Source organism: Sphaerodactylus townsendi, linkage group LG16 (assembly GCF_021028975.2).
Source record: "Sphaerodactylus townsendi isolate TG3544 linkage group LG16, MPM_Stown_v2.3, whole genome shotgun sequence".
NCBI lineage: Eukaryota > Metazoa > Chordata > Lepidosauria > Squamata > Sphaerodactylidae > Sphaerodactylus > Sphaerodactylus townsendi.
In genome coordinates, this window is record NC_059440.1 from 26444631 (window position 1) to 26462617 (window position 17987).

Sequence of the window (17987 nt, forward strand, 5' to 3'; positions counted from 1 at the left end):
CAGCTACTTTTAAAAGCTGTAAACCAGACACTGCACATACTTTTAAAGGACTCTGCATTAACACTCTGCATTTATAAATTACTCAATCTATCCTCCTCCAAATAAAAATATATACATCCACGGGGGCACAAGGTGATTGGAGTATGAAATGGCAGTGTACATACCACGACGCAACAGCAGCCGCCTTAAACGGAAAGGTCAGAGGCTCTGCTGTAAATGCAATTTGCTTCAGTAGGATGAAACTAAGGTGGGTCTGTGAAGACTTCCAGCTCGGAGTCGTGAAGAGCTGTCACTCTACTGTGTGGGCAAAACGCTTTACAATAAGCTAAATTTCGTAATTTTAGGACTCCCAGGGATCAGAACGAAGGCTAACTGATGCTCAGAGCAGAACAGAAAATTATATGCAATTGAGGGCATTTAAAAATCGTAACTAAGCTACCCACTAAATTAAAAAAAAAAAGAGTTTCGGCATCTTTGCAAAATGCACGTAACGCCGAAGAATAAACCCTAATTTTCGGACCATGGTAGCAATCACGGAAACAGAACTGCTTGACTGAGCATCGCCAAAGAGCCTTGTTAGGAGTCACTGGGGTCCAGTTCACACATTCAGCTTGCCTAGGAGTTGGCCACTGGACATGGAGCAGCGGAGGAAGAAGTTCCACATGCCAGAAGCCCAATCTTCCCCACCCCACCCCCCACTCATAACCCTGATTTGGAAAACCCAAGTTTGGATGACTTCACCTGCACCAGAAGCAGCAGTGGCGTAGTGGTTAAGAGCAGGTGTACTCTAATCTGGAGGAACCGGGTTTGATTCCCCACTCTGCCACTTGAGCTGTGGAGGCTTCTCTGGGGAATTCAGATTAGCCTGTGCACTCCCACACATGCCAGCTGGGTGATGTTGGGTTAGTCACAGTTATTTGGAGCTCTCTCAGCCTCACCTACCTCTCAGGGTGTTTGTTGTGAGGGGGGGGAAGGGAAAGGAGTTTGAGTCTTCTATAGGAGGGAAAGGGGGGATATAAATCCAAACTCTAATTCTTTTTCTTCTACCATTACAAACTGGCAAGGCCGACTCTGTACAGAGTCTCTGTACAGGGAGCCATTTCATGCAAACAACTAGCCAGATGGTAGCACATTCACATGAGGCTGTTTGAAGCAACCAGGATGAATTGGGGGTGCATGCTTGTTAAGGAATCACCGTATTTTTAGGGGACTGAGCTGTGAAGGCTCACAAACACACACTGAGTGTTCAGCCCACACAAGTCTCCTGGCTGTCCGCATTACAGAGGGACTAAAAGGCAGCCAACCTCAAGGGACTCACAGTATCACAAGGTGCTTATGTAACCCCCATGCCCAGAATGGGTTGGCCCAGAATGGGTTGACCCAGTAAGGGGGTGGAGACTCAAAGCAGCAGAAAGGCCGCAAGAGCTCTTTGCAGAATACAAGGCTACCAGACTCGAACCTTGATTTCTATAAGCCCTTAACACCTTGTTAAGGGTTTTCTTTTGTGGTTGTAATGGGTGAGAGTTCTCCTGGAGACCTTCATCATGTTGCAACCTGTTCATCAAGCCCTTGGAGTCTTCAGGAGCCAGCCAACTTGCAAAGAAGAATTTGGACTTGGCAATATCAGTAGACTGTAAATAGAAGGACTTGAAATGCAACCTGAACAGGACCTTGAATTGTAACGTTAAATGTTGATGTTTTAAAAGTGTAAATTGTAAAGAAAAGTAAACCATTTTGTTGTTTATAAATTGTTGTTGCAACTCATTCCAAGTACTGCCCCACAGAACCCACAGTCTGAGGTTACACTTACTCTTCCCATGTTCTGAACTTTGGTGTCTTAGTCGGCCAATAGCTTGTTAAAAGATAAGACTGCTGGAATGGGCTGATCAAAAATCTCTAATGGCTGCAAATGAGACCTGCTCTCCACTAAACCAGCTGACAGTTGGAAGTAAAGGATGTATGTCTCAAAAACCTTCAATATTTGATCATCCCTAGATTGAGACACGCCCTCGCCTTGGCAAGGTTAACGGCGCGCGCAGGTGTTTTACTAAATAAAAACATATTTTAAGGGATAGTAGAAGGTATAGAAACCTTAAGAGGGAGGCACTAATTAAAATTAGTATTTGAATATCTAAACAAAATTAGATATGAAGACAGGAAGCCAGCAGGGGGATGGGGGCTTTCCAGTGTTTTGCACTGAGTGTCGCATGTATGACTATCTGCCACTAGGGCAGAAGTCGTGGGTGTGCCCTCGCTGCAATGAGTTCCTGGCACTCAAAAAGGGAACATGTGCGTTCTCTTGAAGCCAAGGTGGCGAACCTGGAGAAGCTGAGAGAGGCAGAGAGAGGGCAACAAAGCAGGGCTTTGGGGGACCTAGCAGCCAGGTCCCACTCCCAAAGTGACATCTCTTCAGATGTCATGGAGAATGAAAGAGTCTGGGTGACGGAGGTGCCAGTCTAGAGGTGGTGGAAGATGCTCCCTTAGATGGGACCCCTTCCTTAGCTGGTGGTCAGATATCCTCTTGCACTGAGGATACCCTCGGGGAGGTGGGGGGCTCCTTGTAGTGGGTGATTCGATCATTAGGAATATAGAGAGTTGGGTTTGTGACAGGCGTGATGACCGCATGGTGACTTGCCTGCCTGGAGCGAAAGGTGCGGATGTCACGCTTAGATCTAGATAGGCTGTTAGACAGTGCTGGGGTGGAGTCAGCAGTTGTGGTCCACATTGGTACCAATGACATTGGGAAATGTAGCCGGGAGGTTCTGGAAGCGAAATTTAGGCTGCTAGGAAAAAGGTTAAAATCCAGGACCCCCAAGGTGGCATTCTCCGAAATGCTACCTGTTCCGCAGCAGGGAAACTAGGCAAGCGGAGATACAGGGTCTCAATGTCGTGGATGAGAGAAGGTGGTGTAAGGCAGAGGGTTTCAGCTTTGTCAGGAACTGGGAGAACCTTTTGGGATAAAGGCAGGCCTGTACAAAGGGGCCGGGCTTCATCTTAACCAAAGAGGAACCAGGCTGCTGGCTCCAGCGTTAAAAAAGGTGGCAGAACAGCTTTTAAACTGATCCTTGGGGAAAGCCGACAGGAGCTGAGGTGACTTAGGTTGAATACAGAGTCCATAGAGGATGCAGACACAGATGGAGGCTTTTCTAAATCAACCACATACAAGCGAGGAGCATAGCAATGTGATAAGTGATGGTGTCTACAAAAGGCTAGAGGGCAAAGCACATAAATCCCAGGTTAAGGACAGAGACAGAGTACACAGGTGTCTCTCTGCTAATAGTAGAAGCCTTTGGACTAAAATGGGAGAGCTGGAGTACAGAGTTTTGAAGGAGGACATTGATATAGTGGGCATCACAGAAACATGGTGGAATGAGGAGAACCAATGGGATGCTGTTATCCCAGGTTACAGGCTCTACAGGAAGAATAGGACATGGCGTATTGGAGGTGGGGTTGCCCTCTATGTCAAAGAGAGCATAGTGTCACATAAAATAGACAATGCAGGGGGAGCTGATTCCTCTACAGAAGCACTGTGGATATCAATACCAGGGGTGAAGCAAAGTTTAACATTGAGGAATATATTATAGTCCCCCTGACCAAAGTGCACAAGAGGATTCTGAGATGGAAAAAAGAAATTAGAGAGGCCAACAAAAGCAAAATAATGGAGTGGTAATGGATGATTTTAACTATCCCCACATAGCTGGAAAAATGCATGTTGGGTCATGGTAAGGAGAGAACATTCCTGGATATGCAAATGACTGTGGCTTAGAGCAGATGGTTGCAGAACCTACCAGGGGAGATGTGATCCTAGATCTAATTCTATGTGGGACCCAGGACCTGGTGCTTGGGAAGTCAGTGTTGTTGAGCAGATGGGGGAACAGCGACCACAATGCTGTCAGATTCAGTATCTCTGCATGCGAACAAGTGACAACTACTAATGTAGTTACATTTGCCTTCAGAAAGGGAAATTTCTCAAAGATGAGAGAGGGATAGTGTAAGGAAGCTGAAAGGGAAAATCAAGAGAGTCAAAAATGTCCAAGGTGCTTGGAGGTTATTTAAAAACACAGTCTTAAAAGCTCAGCTGGAATGTGTTCCACTTATAGGTTAGGAAAAGGCAGCCAGTCAAAGAAACCACCATGGTTAACAAGGGAGGTTGAGGTAATTATTAGGAAAAAAAAAGATGTCTTTTAGAAAATGGAAGTCCAACTTAACTGATGAAGAATACCAGAGAGAACACAAATGGTGGCAAAAGAGAAGCAAGTTAGCTGTAAGGGAGGCAAGGATTATGAGGAGCATGGCTGCGAACATCAAGACTAGCAACAAACAGTTCTTCAAGTACATCAAAAGCAGGAAGCCAGCTAGGGAAGCGGTGAGTCCGTTAGGCGATGAAGGAACAAAAAAGGTGTGCTAAAAGGTGACAGGAGAGATTGCAGAGAAGCTGAATGAATTGCTTTGCATCTGTCTTCACCCAAGAGGAAGTGAGGAAAATTCCTGCACCTGAACCAAGCTAGGAGGTGAATCCGAGGAACTAAGCGAAGTTAGTGGTAGACAAGGAAGAAGTTCTGGCAGCCATTGATAAACTAAATGCTACTAAATCCCTGGCCCAGATTGCATTCATCCAAGAGTTCTTAAAGAGCTCAAGCATAAATTGCTGATGTTCTCTCACATTAATATGCAACTTATCCCTGAAATCAGGCTCCATCCCTGAAGACTGGAAGATGGCCAATGTCACACCAATCTTTAAGAAAGGGTCTAGGGGGGACCCGGGAAATTACAAGCCAGTCAGTTTGACATCTGTTCCTGGTAAATTAGTAGAATCTATCATTAAAGATAAAATTATTAAACATGTAGAAAAGCAAGACCTGCTGAGGAAGAGTCAGCATGGCTTTTGTAGAAACAGAATCCCTGTCTTACAAACTTACTAGAGTTCTTTGAGGGTGTAAACAGACATGTGGATAAGGGGGAACCAGTGGACATTGTCTACTTGGATTTCCAAAAGGCTTTTGACAAAGTTCCTCACAAGAGACTGTTGAGAAAACTCAGCAATGAAGAATAAGAGGGGAAGTCCTCCTATGGATTAAAAACTGGTTGAGGAACAGGAAACAAAGGGTGGGTATAAATGGGAAGTTCTCACAATGGAGAGATGTAGGGAGTGGTGTCCCCTAAGGATCCGTTTTGGGACCAGTGCTCTTTAACTTATTCATAAATGACCTGGAAGTAGGGGTGGGTAGTGTGGTGGCCAAGTTTGCAGATGATACCAAATTATGTAGGGTGGTAAGAACCACAAAGGATTGCGAAGAGCTCCAAGCGGACCTTGATAAATTAGGTGAGTGGGCTAAGAAATGGCAAATGCAGTTCAATGTAGCGAAATGGTAGGGGCAAAAAATCCAAACTTCACATACACGCTACAGGGGTCAGTGCTATCAGTCCACAAGACCAGGAAAGGGATTTGAAGCGTCTTAGTTGATAGTTCCATGGGAATGTCAACTCAATGCATGGCAGCTGTGAAAAGGCAAACTCTATGCTGGGGATAATTAGGAAAGGAGAATAAAACTGCAAAGATTGTCATGCCACTTATATAAAGCCGTAGTGCTGACGCCGCACTTAGTACTGTGTTCAGTTCTGGTCGCCACATCTCAAAAAGGATATCGAGAGATAGAAAAAGTGCAGAGAAGGGCAACGAGGATGATTGAAGGATTGGAGCACCTTCCTTATGAGGAGAGGCTGCAGCGTTTGGGACTCTTTAGTTTGGAGAGGAGTCTGAGGGGGGATATGATTGAAGTCTATAAAATTATGCATGGGGTAGAAAATGTTGACAGAGAGAAATTTTTCTCTCTTTCTCACAATACTAGAACCAGGGGGCATTCATTGAAAATGCTGGGGACTAATAAAGGAAACACTTCTTCATAGCGTGTGATTGGTGTTTGGAATATGCTGCCACAGGAGGTGGTGATGGCCCACTGCGTGGATAGCTTTAAAAAGGGCTTGGACAGATTTATGGAGGAGAAGTCAATCTATGGCTACCAATCTTGATCCTCCTTGATCTCAGATTGCTAATGCCTTAGCAGACCAGGTGCTCAGGAGCAGCAGCAGCAGAAGGCCATTGCTTTCACATCCTGCATGTGAGCTCCCAAAGGCACCTGGTGGGCCACTGCGAGTAGCAGAATGCTGGACTAGATGGACTCTGGTCTGATCCAGCAGGCTAGTTCTTATGTTCTTATGTTCTTATGTTCTTAAGGTTTAACGTAGTTAAATTGGCAGATATCAAAGAGTATATTAGCTGGCAGATATCAAAGAGTTCCCAAATCTGAAAAGTTTTGTCCTAGTAATACTGGGCAAGTAGAAATACATTGTTTTACTGATCAAAAAAGGAGCAAATAAGGGCAAAATATTGGGCACAACTCCTCAAGCAAAGTGACGGTTTAACAGAGGTCTGCAACCTGCGGCTCTCCAGATGTTCATGGACTACAATTCCCATCAGCCCCTGCCAGGATGGGTAATTGGCCATGCTGGCAGGGGCTGATGGGATCTGTAGTCCATGAACATCTGGAGAGCCGCAGGTTGCAGACCCCTGGAGCAGATGAACTGAAATTAAAATTTCTCCTGGACAATTCAGATGTGGACTATTCAGAGTCAGTTGCAACATTTCTGTCTGAGATAACTGATGATTTTAAATAAGTTTATTTGGTGGTTAGTTCTATTGCATTTCGTGCTGTAACTTTATGATTAATGTATATGCCAATCAAGGCTGTGCATGTATTGTGTCTTAATCTTCAAAGGAGAAGGAGTTGTGCCAAAACAGCCTAAATGTAACAATTTTCGGGAACGCAAGACTACCCTGTTCCCCTGAAAATAAGACCTATCCCGAAAATAAGACCTAGCATGATTTTTCAGGATTTTTGGAGGATGCTTGAAATATAAGCCCCACTCCAAAAATAAGACCTAGTTACAGATTCCCTGGTGCAGCTGATCTGGTCACGTGGGGGGGCGCAAAATCATGGGGAAAAAAGGACATCCCCTGAAAATAAGCCCTAACACATCTTTTGGAGCAAAAATTAATATAAGACCCTGTATTATTTTCAGGAAAACACGGTAAGAGGGAACAGTGTTTAAAGACGTGGTCTTTTAAACAACTTCTCCTGCACCCTAGCCTCAAATGCCTGCATTTAGCCTGGTCCACCACTGCAACACCGTATTTTATAACCATGCATTAGTACACCCCCTGCTGACCTCCCACGTGTTGTTGCCGCCAGTCTTCAAACTAGGCCATGAACTGCAGCTATGTTATAAAGTTCACTAAACATTACAAGCCCTGACCTGGATGGCCCAGGCCAGACCAATCTTGTTGAAGCTAAGCAGGGATGACCCTGGTTTGTACTTGGATGGGGGACCACCAAGGAAATCCCGGGATGCTACACAGAGGCAGGCAACGGTCAACCACCTTTGATAATGTATTGTCGAAGGCGTTCACGGCTGAATTCAACTGGTGATTGTGGGTTTTCCGGGCTGTGTGGCCGTGGATCTACCAGACCATGGCCACACAGCCCGGAAAACCCACAACAACATTTGATGATCTTATATCTTGGAAACTCTAAAAGGTCTTCCTAAGTCACCTGTGATTTGAAAACCTTTTCCACCATCACTCGTTACAAAAAGAATATAGGACCATGCACCACCCACTTAGAACAGCAGGTGCGCCCAAACAAGATTGGGATAAAAGCATAACATTCCTACAGTAAATTCAGTACATTTTAGCAAGTCCCAAACTTTACACTTATTGGCCCTGTGGTTTGTTTAACAGGGGTCTGCGGGTCTGCAACTTACGGCTCTCCAGATGTTCATGAACTACAATTCCCATCAGCCCCTGCCAGCATGGTCAATTGGCCATGCTGACAGGGGCTGATGGGAATTGTAGTTCATGAACATCTGGAGAGCTGCAGGTTGCAGACCCCTGGTTTAGCCACAAGTGACATTTTAAACTAGAGTCACTTTGATTTTAAGCTGAAATTTTCATTTTAAAACTGAGATCCACTCCAACTCCCCTTGAAGCACTCTCTTCCCTTGCATTACCCGGGCGATGTGTTTTACTGTGGGGGAGATGACAGTCTTTTATGAGCAGCATTTGGGATGCAAAATTTAATTTCCTCTTGAAGCAACTTGGCAGCTAAAAATACAGCAACATACAAAGCAACTCAGGCTGGAAGCCAAGCATCTATGTTGAGTATCTCCAAGGACTTGAGAAGGTCTGATTATATTTGTTACTTTTCCTCTTCAAACACCAACAACCCTCTCCCTCACCCCCCCCCCTCCCCAAATACACATCATATAATCTGCTTTTGGAAGCTCCCTGATTTCAAAAGCAGACTGTGTTGTGTTTTATAAACATGAGCCCCAAACTCCCTGAGTTCCCAGTTTTGGATACCGGGTATTATTTCATAAAAACAACTGCCTTTAATAAGTATCAGTATTGGAAACAAAACTTCTTCTGATGTTTATGAGGATCAGTAGAGTAGAGTTTACGAGCGGGAGCGTCGCATGAACTTTTTCGAGACAAGCGCCCACCTCATCCAAGCCTAGGAATCTACAGAGGATATAAATTCTAAATAGATATTTTATAAATATTCAGAGTATTAGTAGTAGTAGCACCAAGCCTTTATTGGCATATAAGACGATACAGATAAAATACAGAGAGAGGAAAAAACCAAAAACCAGATTTAAAACAACCCCCAAAGAGAACGATAACAAAGAATCTCCTAATAAAAGAGTGACCAACAAAGTTTTAAAAAGCAGAACTATCCTTCAGGGTGCATAATTTCTAGCAAAAACTTGGCCACCAATTCACAAACTACAATATTGCAGCAACCCCCCCCCCCCCAAAAAACCACGCCTCAACCCTAACAGAAGTTGTGGCACCTGAAAGTCTAACAAAAAGGCTCATACTGGAATACATGTTTTTGTTATTAAGGCGACACATAATTTCTATGTATATATTCTCAAACTTATTTGACGTGACTATCTGGAACTAGGCCCCATTCACTGCCAACAACCACCACTGGGATGCCCAAGCTCTTAACATGGCGCTCAACGCCAGCTTAACATTTTATGCTCCTCAAAAAATATCAAATCCTGATCGTGCCAAAATCATGGCTGCCAGATATGTATCAAAACTGATATGCTGCCATACCACCAGACTACAGAAATATTTCTACCAATTCTATATAAAGTGTTGCTGAATCGGACAGCCCAGTTGAGCACCATGTTTCTCACGATCAGAAGATTTCTAAGCTCACAAGCCCGGCAAAATGGCAACACAAACATGGCTTGTGATTTTTAAAAAAAATCTTGTCAAGCTACCCCATCAGTGATATATCGAGAAGTCTTAACGGAAGTGAGCAGCATATAAAAATCTGTCTGGAGATAAATGCCTCTGCCTTGCATGTGTTTTGCTGTATTGGTTTGTTTTGTAGCTATTGTGTTTTTTTAATATGCCAATAAAGGCTTTCTGTTCTGTAAAACAGAGCAACAACAAGAATAAAGAAAGATAGAAAGGTGGGCCTCTGCCTTGCCCACAAAGCAACAACGTTAAAGCCACTCTGATATTTAAACAAATCTACAATCTGTCACACACCCCACCCCCATCGCAAGGATTTTATAAAAGTTTCAAAACAGAAGATGTGGGCGGGGGGGGGGGGCGGTTATACAGAGAATACATGCTGCAGCATAATGGGCTGGGTTAAGGAAGGAGGGGTCTCCGGATTCTTTCGCTTTTCTCGATGAAGCCAGATCCTTAGCACATGCAGCGTTTTGCAGCTCAGAAGATAAAGAAAATACTTGTGGTGTTATTAATTGGGTCATATCCATTCAGCTCCCGGGTATTTTAAAGAGAATGCTAAGCACCTTCACACTAATCCACATACACAATAGGGAAGGAAAAAAAGAAGCAACGGAGGACAATAAACGTGCTGGGGGTGTGTGTGTGTGAGGGGGAAGTATTCAAACCAATGCAGAGTGGCTGAAAAGGAAACGCAGAAAATATTTTATCGGGGAACAAAACACAAAGGCGGGTTCCGAGAAATCACTCTTGTACGGCGGCCCCCAGAATGGATCATCTGGAAGGCTCTTCGGGATATTATTGCACGAGCCAAGTTGAAACAGACAAAAATCTCTTCATTTTCAGAGCAAGAGCTCTTCGTTTTTTCCCCCCTTCCTGACTCAATACAAGAAAAGCCTCCACTGGGGGGGGGGGGAATACTAATAATCCCCCCTCCCAGAGAGAGAGAGAGAGAGAGAGAGAGAGAGAGAGAAATTTCTCTCCCACCATCGCCCCACTGGTTCCTTTCAGCAACAGTACTCACTCTGTTAAAGCGCTTGGCTTGAAACAGATGCCCATTCACTCTGTATAGCTTCCTCCATCTTCTGGCTCCGCGACGGTAGATGGATTCTGAGAAGGAAATTAAAAAGGTGTAAAGCAGGAGCATAGTAATACCACACGCACACGCACACACACCCTACATTGAGCAAGTTGCGACTTAGAACAATCTTGCTTTCCTGAACGTCCACGCACAGCTCGATATCGCCGGTAACAGAATCAGATGTCAAAAAAGCGTCGGGAGGATGTGCTCCCCCCCCCCCCCCCCCCCCCCGCCGCCTCTCCCTTTCCTCCATCTCCCCTCCCCACCTTTTCCCTCCTCACATGATTATAATCTTGTTACAGTTCCGCGGCTGTTTGCTGCCTGGAGCTCAGGTGAGACGGCGAGAGATAACCGGGTTAAAGATGCACATTCCCTCCCTAGCCCTCATCACGCTGGCCTCAGCGTGTCAGCTGCACGAGCCAACCTCCGAGAGACACATTAGTTTACAATGAGGGTATAGGAAGCAAAGCAAACAATATAAATCTCTGCCCGGTTATGGTTCTCTCATCTTCTCCATCCTGGAAGATGATGTCACCCACTATCTTTCTTTCTTTTTTTAATAAGGAAGCAACAACGCTAGCAGGCTTTCAGCACAGCGTTTGCTATCGTTGTGCAGCCTTGCTGAAACACCTTTAACAAAATAAAAAAAATTGGGAGCATAGCCACCTTAAGAAAACCAAGAGTATCCAGAGAGAGACACACGTGCAGATCAGTTTATTGCGCCACGCGTGCTTCGTTAGCTGGAAATGGATTGATAGACGTAATTCATTCTCGCGGGCGGCTGTGAGGCGAGTCACAATTATTCAAACTTTAAAAGGTGGAAACTGAGTCTGACAGGTGGGGATTTGCCAAAGGTCATGCAAATCTCAGCCAAGTCCACCTTATCCTAATGGGGAGGGGAGAGGCGGCTCAGTGAAAGGAGAAATGCTTGGCACCCAGAAGGCCGCCTGATCGAATCCTCAGCATCGCCAATCACGGTTCTAAGGTGGCAGGTGCTGGGAAAGACCTTTCTTCACATGAGGTTCTTGGCAGTCGCAGCAAACCCAAATGACACTGCGAGGTCAAAGATGATTCCTTAAGTTCATGCCCCCCCCCCCAAAGAAAAAGTGTTCCAACATAACGCATTAGCAGTTCACTGGAGGGGATCAGTTAGTAGGGTTTCGACCCACCAATCCCACCTCCGTTTTTCCCTTAAGATTGCCAACTTCTAAGCGGAATAACAGCATACAGAGAACAAAAACAAGGGTGGCACAAGAGACAACTCTTGAAAAACCCACACATTTGAAACACAAGCACAATTTGAGACTTCACTGAGATGGCAAGATGCAGTTTGCGACAATGACAAGATGGAACCACTAAGCGCAACAATTGCACTTCATTTCACTTGGAATTAAAATTGAGTTTGTAAAGCACAGTTTGTGCAAAGAAAAAGTTTTGCTTATTTCAGAGGCTACTCGGTACTTTTGTATTGCTGGCCACTGGGTGCAAAACTTCCACGTGGGACCTTGAGAACTCCTGGAACTACAACTGATCTCCAGACCTGAGGAGAGGAGGAGGAGGAGTTTGGATTTATACCCCACTTTTATCTCCTGTAAGGAGACTCAAGGGGGCTTACAAGCTTCTTTCCCTTCCTTTCTCCACAACAGACACCTTGTGAGGTAGGTGGGGCTCAGAGAGTTCCAAAGAACTGTGACTAGCCCAAGGTCGCCCAGAAGGAATATATTATTATTATTTATTACATTTAATAGACCGCCCTACCCCCAAAGGGCTCAGGAATGCAGAAACATATCTGGTTCACCAGATAAGCCTCTGCCACTCAGGTGGAGGAGTGGGGAATCAAAAGCAGTTCTCCAGATAAGAATCCACCTGCTCTTAACCACTACACCACGCTGGCTCTGCTATCCTGGAGAAAATGGCATTATACCTCATTGAGTCCTGCCCTCTCCAAACCCTGCCCTTTCCAGCCTCTGCCCCCCCCCCAAATCTTTAGATATTTCCCACCTCTAGCCTCCTCCCATCAAAACTAGCTTTGACAATGGAATTTTCAGGAAGAAACTGGGGGTGGGGGGTGGGGACATAGTATCAGAATGAGGCATTGTATCTCAACGAGGCGTCGTATCAGAATGTTGTACTAATTATAGCTATACTACATACAGAGACTTCGCAATTTTAAGCACACGTAATACAGATGCGGGATTTTCAGAAAACATTCGGCACACTTTCTCTTCCTACATGCTGGGCAACCCTCAAAGTATTCTGCCAGAACAAATCACAATCACCAAGATGAGATTTGCAGTGACAGCACTTATTTAGGATCAGAGCTACTCCAGCCAAACTGTTCCAATAAGACAATCTGGAGCATTTCACACAATGGGGAAAATAGCTTGTTTGGGTGCGTGTTTTGTTTTGCTTTGGGAAATTCTCTAAAAGTTATTTTCACCAGTGATGGAAGCGTTACAGTTTTTGCTAATGTGGAAATAACTATGTTTTCCTAACAAATTTACTATTATAAACAATGGAACTCCGTAAGTAGGTTTACTGCTAATCCGGAAACAATTTTTTAATCTTTAAAGGGGAAAAAATCCATAAGAAATTGCATTAAACTAGACGTTAAGGGGGAATGAACAAGGATTTTTTTTAAATATAAGTAATGAAATAGGTAAGAATGTACTATTGCTGATTTTCTCATAATCCTAACAAAAGTTGGGATCAACGTTCCCTTTAAACCACATAGCCACATGGACGCTGCATTTGTGCCATGCAGCTTGGACCTCCACCAGCAGGGGGAGCTCCCGCAGACTGCTCTCTTCTGCGCAGAAGTAGGGAACTTCCACACAGTTCCCTACCATGGTTAGAGGACAGTTGGTTGGGATTTATCATGCTGCCCTTCCTCTGAAGTCCTGTGCCAAAATTCATTAACCATTAGTAAGTTTCGCGAGAAATCTTGTCCCCATACAAAAACTAGGACCGCACATACTATGAGACTGGCTTGAGATTATGATACCCCCACCCCAATTTATGACATTTTCCAAGATGAACTCTATTTCCCACATAAAACAGGCATCCTAACACAGCACCTGTGGGACAACTCGCAAATACCTTTTCTGGTGACCCCCAAAGATTTTTAGAAAGTGGGTGGGGTCAGGTAGGCTTTTGCCCAGGAAGTCTTCTGATGGTCTGTTGGAGATTTGATTGGCTGTGAAGATTTTTTTGTAAAAAAAAAAAATGTTGCTCTGGCAGCAACTGCAACCCAGCCCACTATGTGACTGAGGGTAAACTGGGGCAGCCATTTTGCAGCTCCACCTCCTGAGACAGCCATTTTATAGCAGCCATTTTGCGGCTACACCCATCACACTGTGTCAGAATTCCAAAGGGGCCCACAAGCTGAAAAAGGTCAGGACATGCAAAGTCAGTAGGCCAGAAAGAAGGAAAAGTAAGGGGTTTTCTGGGACACACACACACACACACACACACACACACACACACACACACACACACACACACACAAATAAAACCTCGAGGTGAGTGTTTTTATTTCCGTGTCTATTATTAGAATGCTCATAAGGAATTTTAACAGTTTCTATGGCAACAACGTCCTAAAGCATTCAAGGTCTGAGATAATACACTTCAAAAAACAAATCATGTGGCACACAGTACCTGAAAATTCGGGGAAACAATTTCTAAAATTAAAACTGCAGCCCAAATAAGCATTAGGCAAACAAGCTTGCTAGCTCTAACTTCTACAGGAGAGTGTGGTGAACACTTGCGAGGTTTTGTGGGGAGGTCCTTTTACAGGACTTCTAGCTGAAAGTCTCCAGCAGAAATACGACTTCCCTCAATTGCGTTCACTGCTTGACCGCAGGTGTGTGGTTTATAAGACATCACATTCTGAGACCGGCGCACCTTCGTCCCTCACCTCAAACATTACAAGCCCTCACAAAAAGAGACTGACCAGTCCGGACATATGGAACCTCCTTCTATCAAGCCGGACTATTGGTCCATCTTGTTCAATACTATCTGCTCTGACAGGCAGCACCTCTCCAGGGATGGAGGCAGAGAAAAGCCAAGATCCCTGAAGTGGACGTGTCACGGCCTGCTCCTTCTGCATACCAAGTGTGTGATCTTACTGAACAACAGTTTTCCCCAGAGAACCAAAGAGCCAGAGTTTCGTCGAGAGCATGAGAACTCTGATACACATGTGTAGCTCTGCTGCCTGCAAGAGTTTTCCATTGTTCATAGAGTCATAGAATCATAGAGTTGGAAGAGCCCACAAGGGCCATCAAGTCCACCCCCCTGCCATGCAGGAACACACAAACAAAGCACCCTTGACGGATCGCCAGAGCCGTATGGTGGGAAAATGGCACCTGGAGACAGCCGTTCTCCGGGCAACCCCCTATGCTTAGGGGGTCAGGGCTCAGGGGGTGGGCCCCCCGAGGCCCAGCCCTGCCCACAGCCCCGCCCCCTCCTCCCAGCCAGCAGCTGGCAGTCCCTTCTGCCCTCCCCTCTGAGGACAGCAGAAGCAACTGAGGCTCCATCCTCATCTCCTTTGCTTTTATAAGCACAGGGGTGGGGCTCCAGCCCACAGCCCCACCCTCCATGCTTATAAAAGCAAAGGAGACGAGGACAGTTGCTTCTGCTCTCCCCAGAGGGGAGGACATAAGGGACTGCCGGCTGGGAGCCAGCAAGGGGGCGAGGACACTGCCCCCAAGCCTCACCCACGTCAATGATGACATGGGCAGGGCCAAGGGCACCCCAAGTCCTGCTGCCTCATTGTCTTTGGGTGCCCTTGGCCCCATCCATGTCATCATTGAAGTCCTGCTGCCTTGCTGTCTTCCTGGTCATGTGGGGGGGGCCGATTGTGTGCCCTCACATGACCAGATCAGTGGCGCCCAGGAACAGAGGGTACCCCCTGTCCGTAGGGCCATATGCCACTTCAATGGCCATCCAGCCTCTGTTTAAAAACATCCAGACTCCACCCCTCTCTGATGCAGTGAATTCCACTGCTGAACAGCCCTGACTGTCAGAAAGTTCTTCCTAATGTTTAGGTGGAATCTCTTTTCCTACACCTTGATTCCATTACTCCGTGTCCTACCTAGACTCTGAGGCAGCAGGGAAAGCTCTGTACAAGTATGAGGATATATTTGCTTAGCCCTCCAGGTATTTCAGTTTTTAAGAGCTTCTTACGCAGAAGTTCTATCTGCGGCTGACTATGCTGGAATCATGGTGTAGAAACAAGGTTCCACAACTGGAACAGTCTGTCACAGAAACAGCAAGAGGGGAGGTAATTTTGGACCCGGTTCTGAGTGAGCCTTGAGTCCTGGCGTGAAACAGATGTTGTACTCAGTTGAGAACAGAGACCATAATGCCATTAAGTTCAGGATTCGTCAATGTAAAATTAGCCCTGAAGTCCAAAGAAGTAACATTTGACTTCACAAGAGGGGATTTTACAAAAACGAGGAGAGTAGAAGGAAGCTGAAAGGGAGACTCGGGAGAGTTAAATCCGCTCCAGGATGTTCGGAAACTATTTAAAACCACACTACCTGACGCCCAGATAGAATGTATTCCTGGATTAGGAAAGGTACAGCCAGGCATAAAAAGATGCCTGTGTGGTTATCAACCCATGTCCAGGAAGCCAATAAAAGGCAAAATGCTTCTTTTCAAAAGTGGAAGGTCTGCCCCAGTGAATTGGACAGAAGGGACCACAAAGTCTGACAAAAAAAAGGTATAAGTTCATATTTAGACAAGCCAGAATAGTATTTAAGGTGTGGGTTGCTAATGGCAATGAGATAAAAATATGCATTTCTTTAAATACATTCAGAGCTGGAAACTGGTTACAGATACAGCTGGACCTTCAGATGACCAAGGGACAAAAAGGATTGCAAAGGAAGGTGGGGCTGGTGAGGAAGTGATCAAATCCTTTCCATCCGTGCTCACCCTGAAAACTGTGGGGTACGGATCCCAGATGACAGCAACTGTTTCCAGTTCTTCAGAAGAATCCAAAGAATGGAGTCAAATTGAGTTGACCAGACCTGAAGTTCTAGACCTACTGGGGAAATTAAAACCAGTGATACTCAGATAGTTCTTAAGGCACTAAAATGTGAAACTGTTGATCTATTAACCAGTATAATGCAACAGCGTTTCATCTGGAACCGGAGCTTCTGCTCACTTCCAAATATTGTGTTGAGTTCTTTCTACATTATTTTCAATTACCTATCATAAGACGCTGCCTGAGGCAAAAGTAACATTTGAAGATGCCCCTGTTACTCTACCTGAATTACTACTAGGATTTTTCAAGCGACATGAAATGAGCCAATGCATATGTAGGTTCTGCCTTTGACTCTCTCTCTCTCTCTCTTTCTCTCTCTTTCTCTCTCTCTCTCTAAGGAGCGAGTGATCCCTTTGTACTTGCTTAGATTCTGAAACAGCATCAAAAATACATTCAGAACCAGATAAGACCCTTCTGTAAATACATTTCAGGAGGCACTGTCTCTTGAACTACCCAGCTACGCAGCGCAGGGAATAAAATGTTAGCAAACAAACTGTACATAACTTCAGAGCCCTTAAAATCCGTTTGGGTATACAGATGTAAGTAAACACAGGCCTTCATTAGCAAGTATGCAAAATACCAAAAAAAAAAATGAAGCCAAGTCAATACAAATTTGACAGCCGAGACAGACAACTGGGAGATGGTTTCCTCCAAAATGTCTGCTTCAAAGCCTTGAGACATTTCCAGAATTCGCCCCTTTCCCAACCATAGCTTAGACAATGCAATTCATGGCAGAAATGCCACCGCTCATAACAGAAACACCCTCGAGCGGAAGACGCTGAAGCACAAATATCTTCAAACTCAAGAACTAAAACAGACTTGACAGAATTCTGGTGTTGGTTAAGAGAGGCTGTTTCTTCAGATAAAGGCCGTCAACCAGCTTCCTGAAGAAGCACACAGGAGCGGAAAGGTCTCTGCTCCATGAAAAACATCTCCAAGGCTGCAGAGCAGTGGCCAGCCAGCTCGAGTTTCCATCTGCTTTACATTTATCTGGTAGTATATTTTCTCTTCAGTTGGCGTTATGTACCCTAAAAGCTGAGATGACAAACAACAGTGAAAAGGTATGTTAAACATAATCAGAAGGGAACTGGAGTTGTGAGTTAACCGGCTATGCTAGTGAACAAGTTTTGACAAAACCAGCAGCCTGCCTCTTCTCTATACATTTAGAAGAAGAAGTGTTTGGGCTTATACCCTGCCCTTTTCTTCTGTAGGAGACTCAAGATGGCTTACAGGCTCCTTCTTCTTTCTCTCCTCACAACTGACATCTTGTGAGGCAGGTGGGGCTGAGAGAGTTCTGGGAGAACTGTGACTATCCCAGCAGGCTTCACGTCTAGAAGAGGGGAAGCAAATCCCGTTCACCAGAGAAGAGTCTGCCACTCATGTGGAAGAGTGGGGAATCAAACCTGGTTCTCCAGATTAGAGTCCACCTGCTCTTAGCCACTATACCACACTGGTTACGAGAGCAAGCAGTAAAAGGGTTGAAACCATGGTTTCAGCGCTCTTAGCCACTATACCACACTGGTTAGGAGATC

General features: G+C 45.2%; 1 protein-coding gene across 5 annotated transcripts in view; it reads right to left on the bottom strand.

Moving 5' to 3' along the window:
* Positions 1-17987, bottom strand: part of PRKCZ (protein kinase C zeta) — a 97688-nt gene that overhangs the window by 30954 nt on the left and 48747 nt on the right. For all 5 annotated transcript variants that reach the window (XM_048518866.1, XM_048518864.1, XM_048518863.1 and 2 more), the window contains one exon: positions 10353-10438. In XM_048518866.1, coding sequence (XP_048374823.1) covers positions 10353-10438 — 86 coding nt within the window. The remainder of the gene's footprint in view (positions 1-10352; positions 10439-17987) is intronic.